The sequence below is a fragment of the Entelurus aequoreus genome, linkage group LG12 (assembly GCF_033978785.1).
Source record: "Entelurus aequoreus isolate RoL-2023_Sb linkage group LG12, RoL_Eaeq_v1.1, whole genome shotgun sequence".
NCBI classification, from domain to species: Eukaryota; Metazoa; Chordata; class Actinopteri; order Syngnathiformes; family Syngnathidae; genus Entelurus; species Entelurus aequoreus.
This window is the reverse complement of record NC_084742.1, coordinates 11551236-11571170: the sequence shown is the minus strand read 5'-3', so window position 1 is coordinate 11571170 and position 19935 is coordinate 11551236. Positions and strand designations below refer to the sequence as shown.

Genomic DNA, 19935 nt, shown 5'->3' with positions numbered 1-19935 from the left:
ATGTACCAACTTGTCGGAATACGTCCTTATCCTTCTACTATCCAGGTGAGAGGCTGGATTATTTTGGCAAAGAAGAAATGCTCACTAACACAGATTTAGACAGATTTGTGAACAATATTTGAGAGCAATAGGTCTTTTGTGTATACAGTAAAAGTTTTAGATCGTTGAAAGTAGAGATGTCCGATAATATCGGCCTGCCGATATCATCGGCCGATAAATGCTTTAAAGTGTAATCTCGGAAATTATCGGTATCGTTTTTTTATTATCGGTATTGTTTTTTTTATTTTAATTTTTTTTTTTTTAATTAAATCAACTTAAAAAACACAAGATACACTTACAATTAGTGCACCAACCCAAAAAACCTCCCTCCCCCATTTACACTCATTCACACAAAAGGGTTGTTTCTTTCTGTTATTAATATTCTGGTTCCTACATTATATATCAATATATATCAATACAGTCTGCAAGGGATACAGTCCGTAAGCACACATGATTGTGCGTGCTGCTGGTCCACTAATAGTACTAACCTTTAACAGTTAATTGTACTCATTTTCATTAATTACTAGTTTCTATGTAACTGTTTTTATATTGTTTTACTTTCTTTTTTATTCAAGAAAATCTTTTTAATTTATTTGTTATTTTATTTTATTTTATAAATTTTTTTAAAAAGGACCTTATCTTCCACCATACCTGGTTGTCCAAATTAGGCATAATAATGTGTTAATTCCACGACTGTATATATCGGTATCGGTTGATATCGGTATCCGTAATTAAAGAGTTGGACAATATTGGATATCGGCAAAAAGCCATTATCGGACATCCCTAGTTGAAAGACATGCACCTGGGGATAGGTTGATTGGTAACACTAAATTGGCCCTCGTGTGTGAATGTCAGTGTGAGTGTTGTCTGTCTATCTGTGTTGGCCCTTTGATGAGGTGGCGACTTGTCCAGGGTGTACCCTGCCTACCACCCGAATGCAGCTGAGATAGGCTCCAGCACCCCCCCGCGACCCTGAAAGGGACAAGCGGTAGAAAATGGATGGATGCATGGAGTTCAACTCATGAAAAATGGGAGCAAAAACAAAAGTGTTGCATTTATATTTGTATTCAGTATATCTACAAGTTCAAATGCATTAAAAAAAATACATCCGCCGTCTTTCATAATGAACGATAGGCAACATTTTTTTTTTAAATTGCAGTTCCCCTTTAAAAGCTGCCGCACCACAGACATACTGTTCATTAGCATTAAAGCTACAGACACACAAAACAACACATTCAAAGTCGGGCTTAGATTTTGAACACCACTACTAATACACTGTTGGGGCGCCTGAAAAGACTACAATGCGGGACAATTAATCCCTCTCTGACAGCGTGTAAGCGTTCCAAAACATGGTTGATGCTGACTGTGTGCCGTCTGCAGGCCATGTGCCAGAAGGAGGACATGGAGGAGCGCATTGTCACGCTGGAGAAGCGCTACCTGAGCGCCCAGCGAGAGTCCACGTCGGTCCACGACATCAACGACAAGCTGGAGAACGAGCTGGCCAACAAGGAGGCCTTCCTCAGACAGGTCAGTGAAGCTCCTCCTGGAGTCCGATCACTCGTTGAGATGTCCTTAACCGTAACGATGTCCCACAGTGATGAAGAACCCTCTAGACATCATGTCGGGAAAAAAGCAATTTTGGAGCTTCTTCGTCGAATAATTTATTTTCACCGTCTATCCCCAGCAGCAGCAGCTGCGCTCTTGATAGTTTTGCAACAAGGGACACAAACAGGAAAATTGGGCAGACTAATATATTGGGGAACTGTAGCAGACAACTTTATGTACGCGCTCATATTCAATCTAGTCAGCAGCGGAAGAGACAAATCATTCGATTCACAGCGCACTTCGTATATACACGGGCGACAGGTGGCTGACAAAGTTGACTGATGGCCAACTAATAAAGAAACTTGTGTAAGAAGTAAGACTATGTAGAGATCTTGATCATATTTATCAGGGGTGTGGGAAAAAATCGATTTGAAGTCAAATCGCCATTCTCACGTTGTACGATTCAGTATCGATTCTCATTTTACAAAAATCGGGGTTTTTTTTTGTAGTTTTTTTAATATATTAATCAATCCAACAAAACAATACACAGCAATACCATAACAATGCAATCCAATTCCAAAACCAAACCCGACCCAGCAACACTCAGAACTGCAATAAACAGAGCAATTGAGAGGAGACGCAAACACAATCCAAAAGTAGTGAAACAAAAATGAATATTATCAACAACAGTATCAATATTAGTAACAATTTCAACATAGCAGTGATTAAAAATTCCTCATTGACTTTATCATTAGACATTTATAAAAAAAATAATAATAATAAAAAAAAAGAACAATAGTGTCACAGTGGCTTACACTTGCATCGCATCTCATAAGCTTGACAACACACTGTGTCCAATATTTTCACAAAGACAAAATAAGTCATATTTTTGGTTCATTTAATAGTTAAAACAAATTTACATTATTGCAATCAGTTGATAAAACATTGTCCTTTACAATTATAAAAGCTTTTTACAAAAATCTACTACTCTGCTTGCTTGTCAGCAGACTGGGGTAGATCCTGCTGAAATCCTATGTATTGAATGAATAGATAATTGTTTTGAATTGGAAAAATATAGTTTTTGAATCGAGAATCGCGTTGAATCGAAAAAAATTGATTTATAATCGAATCGTAATCCCAAGAACCGATATTGAATCGAATCGTGGGACACCCGAAGATTCGCAGCCCTAATATTTATCTTATTCAGTGATACCTCGGACTACGTGTTTGATTGGTTCTGTGGCAAAGCTCATACCTCAACAAACCAAGTCATTGTCGCACATTGAAATGAATTAAAATCAATTTAGTCCAGGCTTGGCCCCCTCAAAACACTCCAATTTTAGATAGGAAATATTGTATGAAAACAATACAATTGAATGTTTTACAGACAACCACAGTAGTTTTATAAAGTAATATGATAATAATGTACAGTATTACGATTTACCTTGGAGAGCAGACTTTTGCGGTATCTCGTCAAATACACAGTCAGTAGCCTCTCACATATTTTCATGGATAAATGTCCACCATTTAGATATTTTAGCCTTTAGGCTGGTGTTATCGACCCATTCTCCTTCAGTATGGGGCAGACTAGCACTGCTATGCTCTAACTGCTTCGCCAAGTAAGCTAGTTACAAGCTCAGTTATGTTTTTGATGATTTATTTCTTTAATTCAATGAATATCATCCACTTCTTCTCAGCACTGTCCTTCTCACTTTCTACCTCCCATGGTTTGGGAAAAAAAAGTTATATCCATCTCTAGCTATAAGTTAATGCTCGAGAGTAAGACAGGATGTTTTGGTCGGATCTTACGGGTTTCAATGCGATATTCGCTACACCAACTAGAGGTGGGGAGGCTCGTAACCTGAATTTTTGCTCACAATATAGAGCAGGGGTCACCAACCTTTTTGAAAGCAAGAGCTACTTCTTGGGTACTGATTAATGCGAAGGGCTACCAGTTTGATACACACTTAAATAAATTGCCAGAAATAGCCAATTTGCTCAATTTACCTTTAACTCTATGTTATTATTAATAATTAATTATATTTACACTTAATTGAACGGTTTAAAAGAGAAGAAAACACGAAAAAAATGACAATTAAATTTTGAAACATAGTTTATCTTCAATTTCGACTCTTTAAAATTCAAAATTCAACCGAAAAAAAGAAGAGAAAATCTTAAAAAAAGAATTTATGGAACATCATTAGTAATTTTTCCTGATTAAGATTAATTTTAGAATTTTGATGACATGTTTTAAATAGGTTAAAATCCAATCTACACTTTGTTAGAATATATAACAAATTGGACCAAGCTATATTTCTAACAAAGACAAATCATTATTTCTTCTAGATTTTCCAGAACAAATTTTTTAAAATAAATTAAAAAGACCTTGAAATAAGATTTAAATTTGATTCTACAGATTTTCTAGATTTGCCAGAATAATTTTTTTGAATTTTAATCATAATAAGTTTGAAGAAATATTTCACAAATATTATTCGTCGAAAAAACAGAAGCTAAAATGAAGAATTACATTAAAATGTATTTGTTATTCTTTACAATAAAAAAAAAAAATTTACTTGAACATTGATTTAAATTGTCAGGAAAGAAGAGGAAGGAATACAAAAGGTAAAAAGGTACATGTGTTTAAAAATCCTAAAATAATTTTTAAGGTTGTATTTTTTTCTCTAAAATTGTCTTTCTGAAAGTTATAAGAAGCAAAGTAAAAAAAATAATTAATTTATTTAAACAAGTGAAGACCAATTCTTTAAAATATTTTCTTGGATTTTCAAATTCTATTTGAGTTTTGTCTCTCTTAGAATTAAAAATGTCGGGCAAAGCGAGACCAGCTTGCTAGTAAATAAATAAAATTTAAAAAATAGAGGCAGCTCACTGGTAAGTGCTGCTATTTGAGCTATTTTTAGAACAGGCCGGCGGGCTACTCATCTGGTCCTTACGGGCTACCTGGTGCCCGCGGACACCGCGTTGGTGACCCCTGATCTAGAGCATAACAATTATCCGAGAGACGGCTCGTTTCTCGAAAAACCAGTGGTACAGTACCACTGTATGTGTATATATGCCTATATGGCCTGCATATAGCTTTACCTTGTAGTGTGAGTAACTTCTACAGTTGGAGCTGATGATATCAGCTCCTCACGATGTAAAGAACGTGTGTCATCATTTGTGTGACCAGTCCAGCTGGAAGAAGAAGACACCCGTCCATGTAATTAGCAGTGGAACCCCTGCAGCCGTTGTGCTGATGATGGAAACATGAATCAATGTTTCTTCAGGCTTCTTGGCACACTCGGGTCCAATGATGTCAGAACCAGCTGCCAGGCAGGACCCATTATTGCTGAAATATTCCAAGCAGGAAATAAATCTGCTTATTCAAGGTCGATAGCTGGTGCTTAATAAGATGTGTTGTGTGGTGCTATTCTTGGATGGCACCATGTCAGCATCCAGTCCTCCCACTCTAGCTTCTAAGTTTACTTTTTAAGTCAAAAAAAAAAAAGCTGGATTGCTTTTCGAGGTTTTTAAATGTTCTGCTGTTAAACCTCCATAAAGCGTTGTGGGAATATTTAGCATCAATCTGCTAACGGATAAGTGAGGTTGTGCTTTGGGGGGTCCCGGTGGGATTATATGGGCTTGCTTGTAAATTGTCAGTTAGAAGCGCTCCAATGCAAGCAGTCCTGCAGTGCGCTTATTTGTCTAAACTTGTCTAAATATCCTCCAATTAGCACACAAGGTTGGTGTTTTGTTGTATTTAGTCATTTACAAAATGTAAACATGGCAGAGTATAGGTTACTAGGAGCGTGCAGCTACACAACAGCTAAGCACACAAACTACACACTCGTAATAAGTGTCCTTAATTGAACAATATTAGTCTAAAACGACACATTTGTTAATATAAACAAGTATCAAATAATTATAGTTGCGTATTACCCACTCATAAAAAGTGTTAGAAAGTGTCCAGTAACAAACCTGTCCGCATCATTCAATTTACTGTTTCATGAGCACAATTGGTGACGTTTTTCCTAAGTGTGCTACAAGCGAACTTTCCATATATGATTTTTCTCTGTCTTCTTGTTGTGGGGCACATTGGCTGGTACATGCACATGCTTCCTCCGATGTTGCCATTTCTAAAACAAAGTAGCGTATGGTTCCAACGTATATCTCTCAGTGGACTTGCTATTGAATCGCGGAAAACTACAACGAAAATGACAATTATTATGAATAATTGTGATCACTAGGTGTCGCCAAAAACAATTATTACTCCCTTTCAACTTTAAGGGGTTATATTAGGATTTCCTGACTGTCTTCTCAGGATGCGCCGTTCAGTGGGTGGTCTTATTTATGTGGCTCCAATTCGATAGCGTCTTCTCCCCGTCATTTTCGTTGTAGTTTTTCGCGATTCAATAGCAAGTCCACTGAGAGATATACGTTGGAACCATACGCTACTTTGTTTTAGAAATGGCAACATCGGAGGAAGCATGTGCATGTACCAGCCAATGTGCCCCACAACAAGAAGATAGAGAAAAATCATATATGGAAAGTTCGCTTGTAGCACACTTACGAAAAACGTCACCAATTGTGCAAATTCAAAACGCCTTGTTTCCCGGAAGTATGAAGGAAGGCAATATTGTTTTTTGAATATCGCCGCAGTGCCTCCAAGGATTGATTTTAAATGTTCAGGACTTATGCAGATCCCAAAAACACAACAACAGGTAGTTATTAATAAGCAGGTTTTCTTTTTCATACCTACTATTAATCTCTGTGGACTAATTTGTCTTGATTAAGCCTTTTCTAACATTACACTCTACAAAATAATAAAAGCATGTATGATTCTTGCTGATATCGTATCGGTATTGGCCAAAAAAATGCTCCAATATCGGTACGGTATCGTAAGGGAAAAGGTTATATCGGGACACCCCTAATTGCGCTTATACTTTGCTCGCAACACTGTGCTTTCCAGTCAGGCTTTTAATTTGAAATATACCCAGGAAGCTGTAATAGTAGAAAGACCAACAAGGATAATGTAGATGAAAGTGGTGAATGCATGTCTTTGCTGTGCGTCCACAGATGGAGGAGAAGAACCGGCAGCTGCAGGAGAGGCTTGAGTTGGCCGAGCAGAAGCTCCAGCAGACCATGAGGAAAGCCGAGACTCTACCAGAGGTGGAGGCCGAGCTGGCCCAGAGGATTGCCGCCCTCACCAAGGTAGGAAATGTTTGTCCCCTGCTCCTCGTCCAGTTGCACCTCATACCTTCCTGGTTCTTTCAGTGGACGCCATCTTTGTCTGATGGCCTCCAAACGATTGTCTTTCCTCATGTGAGCGCGTGTGTCTGTGCAGGCGGAGGAGCGTCACGGCAGCATTGAGGAGAGGATGAGGCACTTGGAGTGCCAGCTGGAGGAGAAAAACCAGGAGCTTCTCAGGGTGAGGTCAAGTGTCCAGCATCCAATCATCACAGTGGAACAAAACTCCTCCATCTTGCATCCCAGGCTCGCCAGCGAGAGAAGATGAATGAGGAGCACAACAAGCGTCTCTCGGACACGGTTGACAGGCTCCTCACGGAGTCCAACGAGCGTCTGCAGCTTCACCTGAAGGAGCGGATGGCGGCTCTGGAAGAGAAGGTTCAGGGTGGCGGCGTAACAAACATCTCACTTGTGATTGGAGATCTAACCTTCTACTTGTTTGTGTCTTCAGAATCTGCTGATTCAGGACTCTGAGGGCTACAGGAAGCAGTATGAGGAGTCCATCCATGAAAAGGTAAAGGATGTCATCTGTTTGGAAGACACAATCATGTGAAGTCACGCTTGTCTTGGTGCAGACGCACCTGGCCGGGGAGATCGAGAAGCTGAGATTGGAGTTGGACCAGTTCCGATTGAGGGCAGGATCCCTCACTGAACCTACCCTCTCACGGTAATCCTGCTGACTCTGCACCTTTGTTGGACTTTGACTGAAGGGAGCTATCCATCAGGTCTCATCTGGACACGTCCGGCGAGCTCCGGTTCTCGCTAGGCTCTCTGGCTGAGACCCAATCCGACCACTACCGCTCGGCCAAAGTCATCCGCCGGCCAAGGCGAGGTCGGATGGATCTGCATGAAACCAAGGTGAAGAGAAGAAGTTCCTTGTAGATGTTCTCCTTAAGAAGCTTTTCTAACCGGCGTCGCTGTTGGCAGGCCAAGTCGCTGGGGGAGCACGAGTGGCGCTCGCAACAGCTCGGGGTTCTGGGGGGCCACCACTTCGAGAGCGACACAGAGATGTCTGACATCGACGATGACGACAGGGAAACGCTATTCAGCTCCATGGACCTCCTCTCGCCTGGCGGCCACTCCGACGCACAAACCCTGGCCATGATGCTGCAGGAGCAGCTGGACGCCATCAACAAGGAGATCCGGTTACTTTTTGCCACTTCCCTCATGTGATCTAGAATGTTCTTCCACATGCTCACTGAGTCCGCCCTACAGGCTGATTCAGGAGGAGAAGGAGTCGACGGAGCTGCGGGCCGAGGAGATCGAGAACCGTGTGGCCAGCGTCAGCTTGGAGGGTCTCAACCTGGCACGGATGCACCATCACCACCACGGTGCCTCCATGACCGCCTCGGCCACCGCCTCCTCGCTGGCGTCGTCCTCCCCGCCCAGCGGACGCTCCACCCCCAAACTTGACCCCCGGAGTCCTGCTCGCGACATGGAACGTATGGGAGTGATGACGCTGGTACGGCCATGGAATGTGGACTTATTTGCAGAATAGCTGATAAATAACCATCCAAATATGCATTCTATTTATAATCCATAAACATTCATCTAAATATATATATAATATTTCTGAGTATTTATATAGATATTCATATATGTATACATTATATTCATAATTTAAATTTCTATGCCGCTTATACTCATTAAGGCACCGAAAAAGCTGGAGCCTATGTTTATATAAATGTGACGTGAATATATAAATGTTTATTCATATCAATTATAAAATGTTGCATTTTAATTATTTGAACATAAATACTTAAATTATTACACTTTTTATATTTATATGAATAGTGTATATATATATATATATATATATATATATATATATATATATATATATATATATATATATATATATATATATATTTGTATACGTATATTTGTATATATATATATATATATATATTTGTATACATATATTTGTATACAGAATGCATATATATATATATATATATATATATATATATATATATATATATATATTTGTATACATATATTTGTATACAGAATGCATATATATATATATATATATATATATATATATATATATATATATATATATATATATATATATATATATATATATATATATATATATATATGCATTCTATGTATATGAATATGTATAGCCATTATTAAAAGTGAATTGTGTACATTATATATATAGTATTCATATGAATATAAGATGTGATAATTTAGATATTTATGTACATAAAATAATTGAATTACAAAATGTAATATTTAAGTATATTTTATAAATGTAATTGATATATATATATATATATATATATATATATATATATATATATATATATATATATATGTATATAGTTTATATATACCGTATATATATAGCGTATATGTATACAAAATATGCATATTGATATTGATATAAAGTATATTTATATGAACATTTATATACTTTTAATGTATATAATTTGATTACAATAATTTATATAAATATGTTTATTTATACTTGTAAATTTTCATAAAAGATATTTATATGAACATTAATAAACGATAAATATTTATGTGAACACAAATACTATATATTCATATAAATATAATGCATATGTATGTTAACATTTGTATAATATACATTATATTTGTATAAATGTTCATATAATTGTTATATTTATTTGGATTTTCATACAACTGTTATATTTATATAAACATTCATATACAGTTGAACTGTTCATATTTGTACTGCCTTCTGTATACTAATACTTAAGTATAAGTATTCGTAGTAAAATATATACAATATAACGGCTAGTATCCGCTTTTATTACGAGGTTTGGATATTTAATGATCCACACTTCCGAATCGATCAGTGAATCGGAGGAAGGCTCATGAGCTTCTAAAAGTTATTCATTAACAGCATGGAAACGTTTGTGCTTTTATCGACGCTGATTGATATTGATTTTTATCTCCCCGCAGCCCAGCGATCTAAGGAAGCACAGGAGAAAGGTAGATCCCGACCAGTCAGGGTGAATATGGCGCGTCTTTCAGTCTGGTTCTGACAGCGAATCTACTTCTCAGATAGCGGCGGTGGACGAAGACGGCCGTGAGGACAAGGCCACCATCAAGTGCGAGACGTCACCTCCGTCGACACCGCGCACCGTCCGGATGACGCACACGCTGCCATCCTCGCACAATGACGCTCGCGGGTACATAGTAGTGGTATACGGCTGTTTTGTCCGCCGGTGCGACAGGATTGACGTCCTGTCGTGTCCACAGCTTTGCCTCTCTGGAGGCTGAAGGCACCTTGAGCAGCGTCGCCAGCAGCCAGGACTCCCTGCACAAGCAGCCCAAAAAGAAGGGCATCAAGTCGTCCATCGGGCGGCTCTTCGGCAAGAAAGAGAAGGGCCGACTGGCACATCTTGCACACAGACATGTCATGGTGGATCCACAAGGTTCTCAAACATCCACAGGTAGCAACATTGACAACGCACAGTGTGCTCATCAAGACTGTGTTCCACCTTCAGCCACCATGATGGACTCGGACATGTCGAGCCAAGACGTCGGCGTGGGCAAGCTTGGCACTCAGGCCGAGAAGGACCGCCGCTTGAAAAAGAAGTAAGTTCTCCTTCAGCCGCCGCCTTTCTACACACACAAACATGAACGTCAGCTCTTGAAGGACATTTCTTGGATGTCTTGTGGGAAAAACGATGCACCTTTTGTGCAGAAACACAAACAAATACTTACTTCCTCCAATTAGTTCCTTGAACTAAGGTCAAAAAAGGAATCTTTATTCATTAGTTATATCTGGTTTCACTTCAAAAAATAATGGGCTGTTCCACTAAATTGATGTCACAATCTAAAAATGTACTTTTTTTTTTTTTTTTACTTTAAATCTGTTAAAACACACTAAAAAAACTCCAAATCTCAAGCAACTTTATTCAATTTTCTGTAGCTGACTGTTTTGAGTGACATGACTGAAAGTAACTTGGGTGAGTTTTTAACATAGAATTAGCAAATACATTAAATATAACCACATGACATTTGTGCTAAAAGTATGTTGACACTAAGCACATGACAAGGATTTATAAACAAAATGTATAATAAAGAACATTAAAAAAATAATTTAGGTACAGTACTGTGCTGAGATTTTTATTATACAGAAGAATAGATGAATTAATTTTCGTTCTTCCCATGGCCTGCAGAGGACATCAATCCTGCCCTGTGGATCATGTGACTCATTCCACTTTTTTCAGAGGGGGTAATGTGTTACGGTAACAGGACTGAGTGAAAACCCAGTGACACCACTTAAGTGTAAATTTTAAATACATTTTTAGTATACAGTAGGTCAGTATAGTTCGGATAAGACACAAATATGTAAAAGAAACATTTTAAGGATTATTATATTTTATAAATATAGTCTAATTTTAGGAAGTGGGGACAATCAACATATGCTAGTTTTAGATAGTTTCAATTAATATTTTGAATTGTATTTAATAAATATGCAATCAGATTAATATCCTTGTAAAAAGAAAAAAAGAGTGTATTTTCACATTTTTATCACATTTTGGTCTAATGAAGGTCTAATCTAATGTACGCTGGCCGACTGGTGCAAACGTGCAACAACCTCCAAACACTCCAAATACATAAATTATCCAATATCACCCACACCATAAAACAAATACAAAGGGAAAATGCTGTAAATTTCAAATTCTGTAAGAAAAGAAACTCATGCAAAAGAAAAATGCTGCAAATGCCAAACACATACTCCCCAAAAAACTGAAGTGCAGAAAAGCTGATAGACAGAAACAGAAGTTAGCAAGGATACCAGGAAGGTATACTTTCAGGAATTTTAAGTACATCTAGCAGCAGCTGCAGACACTCTAAGTAAGTCTAAGTCGCTCCCACTCTAAGCCGTGCCCCCTTAAAGACGTGCCCACATGGGTGATGACAACAAAAGTGAAGCTTGTCTTCAACGTAAGTGAAGCTGGAGAGACAATACTTAATAAGGAAATCAGTAATACATTTAAAAAATACTGCTGGAAAAAAAGTTAGGTTTAGGGTTGTATACAATCAGCCGAAAAAGCAATACATTCAACAACCGAAATAATTGCAACCCTGGAGCGTTGCATCAGCCATCTTGGATCACGTTACAGTGTCCACTCTCACGCTGTCAGCGCCACTGTGGGCATGTCGTTAAGACACAGTTCACTTCCATTGTCGCCACCCGTGTGGGCGCAACTTAGAGTGGGCACGACTTTGACTGTCTGCAGCTAGACCCTTCTCAGAAAGTTAGCTATGTCATTGCCCAATGTACACTGCCATGCGCACACATGATTTTTAGTTTTATTTTTTATGACACAAAGTCGTCAAACTGTAATAGCACGGCAGGAAGATGTCTCTGCGCATGCGTATTACAAAAGTAGCGCATGCGCGCACGGATAGGGCAGCTCGGTAAATTGGGCAGTGACAAGGCTATGCGAGAAGTTAGCCGGGCTACCAGGAAGTTAGCCGGGCTACCAGGAAGTTAGCCGGGCTACCAGGAAGTTAGCTAGGTTATCAGGAAGTTAGCCAGGCTACCAGGAAGTTAGCCAGATTATCAGGAAATTAGCCAGGCTACCAGGAAGTTAGCTAGGTTATCAGGAAATTAGCCAGGCTACCAGGAAGTTAGCTAGGTTATCAGGAAATTAGCCAGGCTACCAGGAAGTTAGCTAGGTTCTTAGGAAATTAGCCAGGCTACCAGGAAATTAGCCAGGCTACCAGGAAGTTAGCTCGGTTATCAGGAAATTAGCCAGGCTACCAGGAAGTTAGCTAGGTTATCAGGAAATTAGCCAGTCTACCAGGAAGTTAGCTAGGTCATCAGGAAGTTAGCCAGGCTACCAGGAAGTTAGCTAGGTTATCATGAAATTAGCCAGGCTACCAGGAAGTTAGCTAGGTCATCAGGAAGTTAGCCAGGCTACCAGGAAGTTAGCTAGGTTATCATGAAGTTAGCCAGGCTACCAGGAAGTTAGCTAGGTTATCATGAAATTAGCCAGGCTACCAGGAAGTTAGCTAGGTTATCAGGAAGTTAGCTAGATTATCAGGAAGTTAGCCAGGCTACCAGGAAGTTAACTAGGTTATCAGGAAGTTAGCTAGGTTATCAGGAAATTAGCCAGGCTACCAGGAAGTTAGCTAGGTTATCAGGAAGTTAGCTAGGTTATCAGGAAATTAGCTACGTTATCAGGAAGTTAGCCAGGCTACCAGGAAGTTAGCCAGGCTATTAGGAAGTTAACTAGGCTATAAGGAAGTTAGCTAGGTTAACAGGAAGTTAGCCAGGCTATTAGGAAGTTAGCTAGGTTATCAGGAAGTTAGCCAGGCTATCAGGAAGTTAGCTAGGTTATCAGGAAGTTAGCCAGGTTATCAGAAAGTTTTCTAGGCTACCAGGAAGTTAGCTAAGTTATCAGGAACTTAGCCAGGCTACCAGGAAGTTAGCCAGGTTATCGGGAAGTTAGCCAGGCTATCAGGAAGTTAGCCAGGTTATCGGGAAGTTAGCCAGGCTACCAGGAAGTTAGCTAGGTTATCAGGAAGTTAGCCAGGCTACCAGGAAGTTAGCTAGGTTATCAGGAAGTTAGCCAGGCTACCCGGAAGTTAGCTAGGTTATCAGGAAGTTAGCCAGGCTACCAGGAAGTTAGCTCGGCCAGCAAGAGGTTAGCTAGGCTACCAGAAGTTAGCGAAGCTACTTGAAAGTTGAGCAGGCTGTTAGGAAGTTAGGGATGTTCCTCTCAAAAGACATTAGCAAGATAGATACCCAGAAGAAAACTGTCGGAATGAAAAGATTTACAAATATTGTTGTACGAGTGGTTAGCATGTTAGCCGCACTGTCAGAAGATGGAGTGTTGGAATCTCCTGCATCTTTGTGTGAGGTTTGCATGTTCTCCACGTGATTCGGTGGGTATTTTTCCAGTTTCTTCACACATTCAAAAAGAAGCATGGTTTGCGAATTATGAACTGTAAATTGCCCATAAGTGTGGATGGTTGTTCGTATATGTTTGCCCTCTGATTGGCTGGTGAACTGAGAAGGACAAGTGTTCGATGAAGGATGATTTATGTAGCTAATGTTAGCGTAGCGTAGCCTGGCTAACTTCAATTGTGTTCTGTCAAACATGCAGCATTTCTCTCATGCATTTGTTTTTGTTCTTGCAGCGTTTATGTGAGATTGTATATTGTGTGAATGTGTTTGTCATGCCTAAGGATGAATGCACACCTTGTTTGACTTGTGATGACCAACAAACTTTGCCTCCCGTGTAGTCGCTCGCAAGAGGTTGTGCTCTCCTCCTCCTCCTCCTCCTCCTCCCAGTGCTTGGACTTCCTCATAGCGGCGTCCGGGAGACACCAGCACTTTGCATCTTCCTTCTCCCTGCATGCTAGCAAATCTGCCTGCCGCTCTACTTCCTGTTCCAGCATCTTGCTCCGTCACCGCCGCTAGTGCTGCTCTCCTTCCTGTTGTTGTTGTTGTTGTTGTTGTCTTTTTCGGGCAAAAGCACCTGAATGCCTCCTGAATCCTTCGCCGCTGCACGAGACGCCAAGGCGAGGTGTTGAAGCTTCCGGGTGGGATGACATGCGGGTGCACGACTTCTTCTTCTACTTCTTGTCCTGTAAATGGCGACTAAGCTGTTAACATGTGTACTCTCTCTCTCCCTCATTGCCTCTAACAAAGCGGGTAAGTCGTCAGGATGTGACCTCCATGTGTCCACCGTCATGCCGCCTTCTTTCCTGTCCACCGGCGTCTCTTTCCCCCTCAAGAGCGCCAGCGCTTTCTTTCTTTTGTGACGTTTCTTCCTGCCTTACAGCAGCCTCCAGATAGAGATTGCGCAGGGTCCGGTTTCCCCTTCTGGAATGCTGTCCTATTTTTTGTTTCTTTGTTTGTCTGCCGTAACCAGCTGCATCATCTGGTTACGGCTTTATCTCTGTTGTATTTATGATTTGTCATAACCGTTTCCTTGCTTCCCTTTCCCCAGCTATGTTCAGTCACGAACATAAACATGAGCTGGCCTCATGTGCTGGACGGACAAGACCGACATATTTCAGTGTGTGTCTCTGGCGCCCCCTATGGCGACGTCTGTCATTCGTCGTATTCTCTGACAGCACACTCAATGGGGAATGGGTTGTTGCTTCAGAGTCCATTTAAAAGGAGTTTGAAATCCTTCAGGTCGATAAGCAAGCCTGTCAAATCTTGTGTTCATGTCCAACTACCTCATCAGATTTGAAGGCTCGTCTTATCAAGTGCAACAAGTGTTGTTTCCTGACACAGTTGTTGTCACTTTGATCATCAAGTCGCCCTTTTTCGCTCTAGTTGTAGGTAAAAATACCGGGCTGGAACATCGCAGCATGCCGAGTTAAAACCTTAAATTGGTTCTTTTTGGTGTGTCCCAATTAGGGATGGGTACTGATACGGTACAAATTTCCGATTCATAGAGATCAATATGGTACTCAATGGTACTCATTTTTGGTACTTTTGTGTGTGTTCCTTCACATGGTAAGAAATGTTAATTTGTTTAATAATAGAATTTAAAAATATATATATTTAACATTTAATTATACCATCCAATATTTTTTTCCTACAGTCCTGAATATCATTTGCAAGAATGGATTCTTTTTAGTTTGTCCAAGCTGTGTTGCTGTAGTCAGGAAGTAGTCTTTGCCATTAAGTTGATGGTGACTGTCTTGTAGGGGTGTTGGAAAAAAATCGATTCGAATCCGAATCACGATTCTCACGTTGTGCGAATCAGAATCGATTCTCATTTTAAAAAAATCACTATTTTATTTATTTATTTTTTATTTTATTTTTTAATTAATCAATCCAACAAAATAATACACAGCAATACCATAACAATGCAATCCAACTCCAAAACCAAACCCGACCCAGCAACACTCAGAACTGCAATAAACAGAGCAATTGAGAGGAGACACAAACACGACACAGAACAAACCAAAAGTAGTGAAACAAAAAGGAATATTATCAACAACAATATCAATATTAGTTACAATTCCAACATAGCAGTGATTAAAAATCCCTCATTGACATTATCATTAGACATTTATAAAAATAAAAAAAAAGGAACAATAGTGTCACAGTGGCTTACACTTGCATTGCATCTCATAAGCTTGACAACACACTGCGTCCAATATTTTCACAAAGATAAAATAAGTCATATTTTTGGTTCATTTAATAGTTAAAACAAATTTACATTATTGCAATCAGTTGATAAAACATTGTCCTTTACAATTATAAAAGCTTTTTACAAAAATCTACTACTCTGCTTGCATTTCAGCAGACTGGGGTAGATCCTGCTAAAATCCTATGTATTGAATGAGTAGAGAATTGTTTTGAATCGGGAAAATATTGTTTTTGAATCGCGTTGAATCGAAAAAAATCGATTTTGAATCGAATCGTGACCCCAAGAATCGATATTGAATCGAATCGTGGGACACCCAAAGATTCGCAGCCCTACTGTCTTGTCTTGTGTTGAGTCCTACAAAGCAAGGTGTTTACTGTGTAACTTAGTATTTGGATGGTGACAAGTACCTTTTTTGTCATTTTTTAATACCAAATTTATAAATGTGTAAAATCGCTTATGCTAATCGTTAGCATGTCCATGGTATTTCCAATGTAAATTAGCATCGAGCTAGCGCACTTTGAAAATTGTGAGTCATACTTTTCCGTCAAGCATGCTTGCTTTGTTGGCATAGAACATTTTATTATTGTAATCGGGAGTGACGTCACTTGTAACAAAGGTATCAAAATACGGTACAATTGGATTTTACGTGAATCGGTTTCCGGTAGTACCGACGGACTTTGGTCGGGGACTATAAAAACACTCAATTCTGTACCCAGAATTTGTTCGGTGCCTATAAAAACATCAATTCGGTACACAGTACTACTGGCAGAATTTTGTCAGTGCCTATAAAAACATACAATTCGGTACCTGGTAGTACTGATGGAATTTGGTCAGTACCTAAAAAAAAAACTAACATAAACCAAATTTGGTCCCCATCCCTAGTCCCAATAGTGGTACCTCGGTTCTTCGTACGCCCCACTTTTCGCAGGAAGCAGGTCTCAAATTTGCTCGTATCAAACTGCGTATCATTCTACGGAATCGCATACCCAAACAAAGAATCGCCTGCAATAAAGACCATTGCATCTATTAAACTGCATGGAATTCTGACCATAATTGTGCGTACAAAATGAATAAACAATCATTCATTAAAGAGAAATGGTTGTTTTTCTTAGGGCTGTCAAAATTAATAAGTTAACTCATGTGATTAATCAAAAAGAATAATGCCGTTAATCGTTAACCACTTGGATTAACCATGCTATTTACTTTGACCGTACAAACTTTTTTTCCTTAACTGCTAGCAGATCAATGGCAAATTCCACTCCAAAATATAGCTTGATAAAACTGTTACCAAGTTTTGTGCAAGTAAATGACACGCATTAAAGTAAAATGTTTATAAACCTTCCTGGATGACATAATGACAATAAAAGTGCATTTGTGTACATATATTGGGGTCTTTTCTTAAGTTAATTTCAATCATGCAAGTGAGTAATTACACTACCGTTCAAAAGTTTGGGGTCACATTGCAATGTCCTTATTTTTGAAGGAAAAGCACTGTACTTTTAAATGAAGATAACTTTAAACTAGTCTTGACTTTAAAGAAATACACTCTATACATTGCTAATGTGGTAAATGACTATTCTAGCTGCAAATGTCTGGTTTTGGTGCAATATCTACATAGGTGTATAGAGGCCCATTTCCAGCAACTATCACTCCAGTGTTCTAATGGTACAATGTGTTTGCTCATTGGCTCAGAAGGCTAATTGATGATTAGAAAACCCTTGTGCGATCATGTTCACACATCTGAAAACAGTTTAGCTCGTTACAGAAGCTACAAAACTGACCTTCCTTTGAGCAGATTGAGTTTCTGGAGCGTCACATTTGTGGGGTCAATTCAACGCTCAAAATGGCCAGAAAAAGAGAACTTTCATCTGAAACTCGACAGTCTATTGTTGTTCTTAGAAATTAAGGATATTCCACAAAATTGTTTGGGTGACCCCAAACTTTTGAACGGTAGTGTATATGTGATTAATCCGAATTACAAAACGGGGTTAATCTGATTTTTTTTAAATATGCAATTTTAAAGCCCTGGTATTTATAGATCAAATACTTTGCGTGGAAAACACAATGCACAACTGTTCGGCCCTGTTTTGCGCACATAAGCTTGATAGATGAGACCCCAGGAGATGGGGGGAAGGGCATAAAGATGCATCCGACGTACAAGTTACACTCTGAATGGTCCGGTAATGACTCAGTGATTACAAACAGCCGCTTCCTCAGACAAAATAAGAGCTCAGAACGGTAACTAATAGAAAAAGGACACAAAAAGCAAACCTTGTCCAAATAAAGTTGCAATGGACAGCACTTTGATAAAGAAGGTGAGAAACACCATTGAATTCAAGAAAGAACTCGTACCTCTCGGCGTATCGCTGTCTTCGCCAACAAATGTTCCGTAAAAGGGAAAGTAATGTTGAATGTTACTTTAGAAATTTCATTCATCATTTAAATGTATTTCCCATTTTTTTCTGCATGTACAACTATAATTATTCTCTTTGAAATGTTTTTGTGGTCATATTTTTTGGTGTATGAAACAATTGGATTTACTTTATTTCTTACGAAAATGCTTCGGCTTTCGTCTGACCTTAGAGAATGAATTACTGAAAAAACCGAGGTAGCACTGTATGTATTCTATATTGTGTACAGGCACTGTTCCTCCTAAAGGTACAGTCATGTACAGTAGATTCTCTCGGAGAGTCTTAATAGGAAGATGTGTTCCTATTCAAGCTCGTGGGCGTCATTTGTTGGCACTCGTGCGCCTCTCGCAAGAGCGTAGGAGGATTCAAAGTGGAGCACCTTGAAGACAAGTTTCTGCATTATTCAAAAACCAGAAATCAGCTGAGAGCGTCACTGGGGGGCGGGGGGGGAATGAAGTAGTATTCTGTAGGTCGTGATTGCGGGTGAGGGAGAGAAATGTCGCACGGGCAATAAGAAGCTGAAGGTCACGGAGGAAAAACGACAGCAGTTCACTCATGTCGGCATCGAACGCGCGCATGTTTGCGATGATAAACACTTGGCCTTTTGCAGCGCTATTGGTGGAGATGAAACGTGTGCTGTCTGCAGGGAGGCTGTGGTAAAAAGTGATTATAAACGTCTGCATGATTTGTTCATGTTCCTCTCTGCAGACATGAACTCCTGGAAGAAGCCAGGAGGAAGGGCTTACCTTTCGCGCAGTGGGACGGACCCACGGTGGTGGCCTGGCTGGAGGTGAGCGTCATCATTAATTGTTTCTACCGTCTACTATTCGCTGCCTCGCTTCTCTTTACACTTGCATGATCAACCTTGTTTGCTAACCAATGTAGCTCACTCATGCAGAACAACAACGTCATAATATAAAAGAGTAAGCAAAACAATCAAAACAGTAATTATCTTTAGGCGTGCGCCGATTGATCAGCTACTGATTAGTATTGAATGATATACGTGAAAAAAAAAAAGTGATTTGCCAACGCAGATTTTCAATGCCGATCACAAAAGCCGATTCTATCTGGCTGATACTTAATTGGTCTCTCCGGTGCAGCAGTTAATCGGCGTTCATTGTGTAATACGTTTATACACAGTGTGCAGCCGCTCCTCTAAGTTAATAATCACCACTTTCGTTGCGGAAAATAAACTGCATTTCGTTGAATCATCAAGTACCATTATCACTGGAGGCTGAACATGTTAGGCACTGAGTAGGGGGCAAGCATGCTAATCGCTACTCTAGCTTGAAAAAACACAGTAAATAAGTTATTTGTCAAATTTAGGTCGTCGAGATCAAAGTGTGTTACAGCAGAAAGTAAGCAGCTATCAACAGTAAATGAACAAGAAGATTAATAAGAGTTTAAAGCAGGGGGCTCAAACTCAATTTAGCTGGGGACTGTTTGAAGTATTTCCTTCAGAATCACATTTTAAGAACGTGACTGAGGGCCTGATTTACTAAGATCCAAATACCTCGAGCTAAATGGAATAAATGAAATGAAGATTTTGCGTGTACTATACAGAGACACTCATTTAC

The 19935-nt window shown here is 39.4% G+C and overlaps 1 protein-coding gene across 9 annotated transcripts in view; it reads left to right on the top strand.

Annotated features, from left to right (window-relative positions):
- Nucleotides 1-19935, top strand: part of ppfia2 (PTPRF interacting protein alpha 2) — a 149266-nt gene that overhangs the window by 108693 nt on the left and 20638 nt on the right. For 8 of the 9 annotated variants that reach the window (XM_062064700.1, XM_062064698.1, XM_062064702.1 and 5 more), the window contains 14 exons: nucleotides 1420-1566; nucleotides 6658-6792; nucleotides 6926-7009; nucleotides 7075-7206; nucleotides 7280-7342; nucleotides 7404-7495; nucleotides 7554-7686; nucleotides 7756-7973; nucleotides 8044-8290; nucleotides 9769-9798; nucleotides 9871-9998; nucleotides 10069-10244; nucleotides 10317-10407; nucleotides 19067-19148. In XM_062064700.1, coding sequence (XP_061920684.1) covers nucleotides 1420-1566; nucleotides 6658-6792; nucleotides 6926-7009; nucleotides 7075-7206; nucleotides 7280-7342; nucleotides 7404-7495; nucleotides 7554-7686; nucleotides 7756-7973; nucleotides 8044-8290; nucleotides 9769-9798; nucleotides 9871-9998; nucleotides 10069-10244; nucleotides 10317-10407; nucleotides 19067-19148 — 1758 coding nt within the window. The remainder of the gene's footprint in view (nucleotides 1-1419; nucleotides 1567-6657; nucleotides 6793-6925; nucleotides 7010-7074; nucleotides 7207-7279; nucleotides 7343-7403; nucleotides 7496-7553; nucleotides 7687-7755; nucleotides 7974-8043; nucleotides 8291-9768; nucleotides 9799-9870; nucleotides 9999-10068; nucleotides 10245-10316; nucleotides 10408-19066; nucleotides 19149-19935) is intronic. The other variant, XM_062064699.1, reaches the window with a different exon arrangement.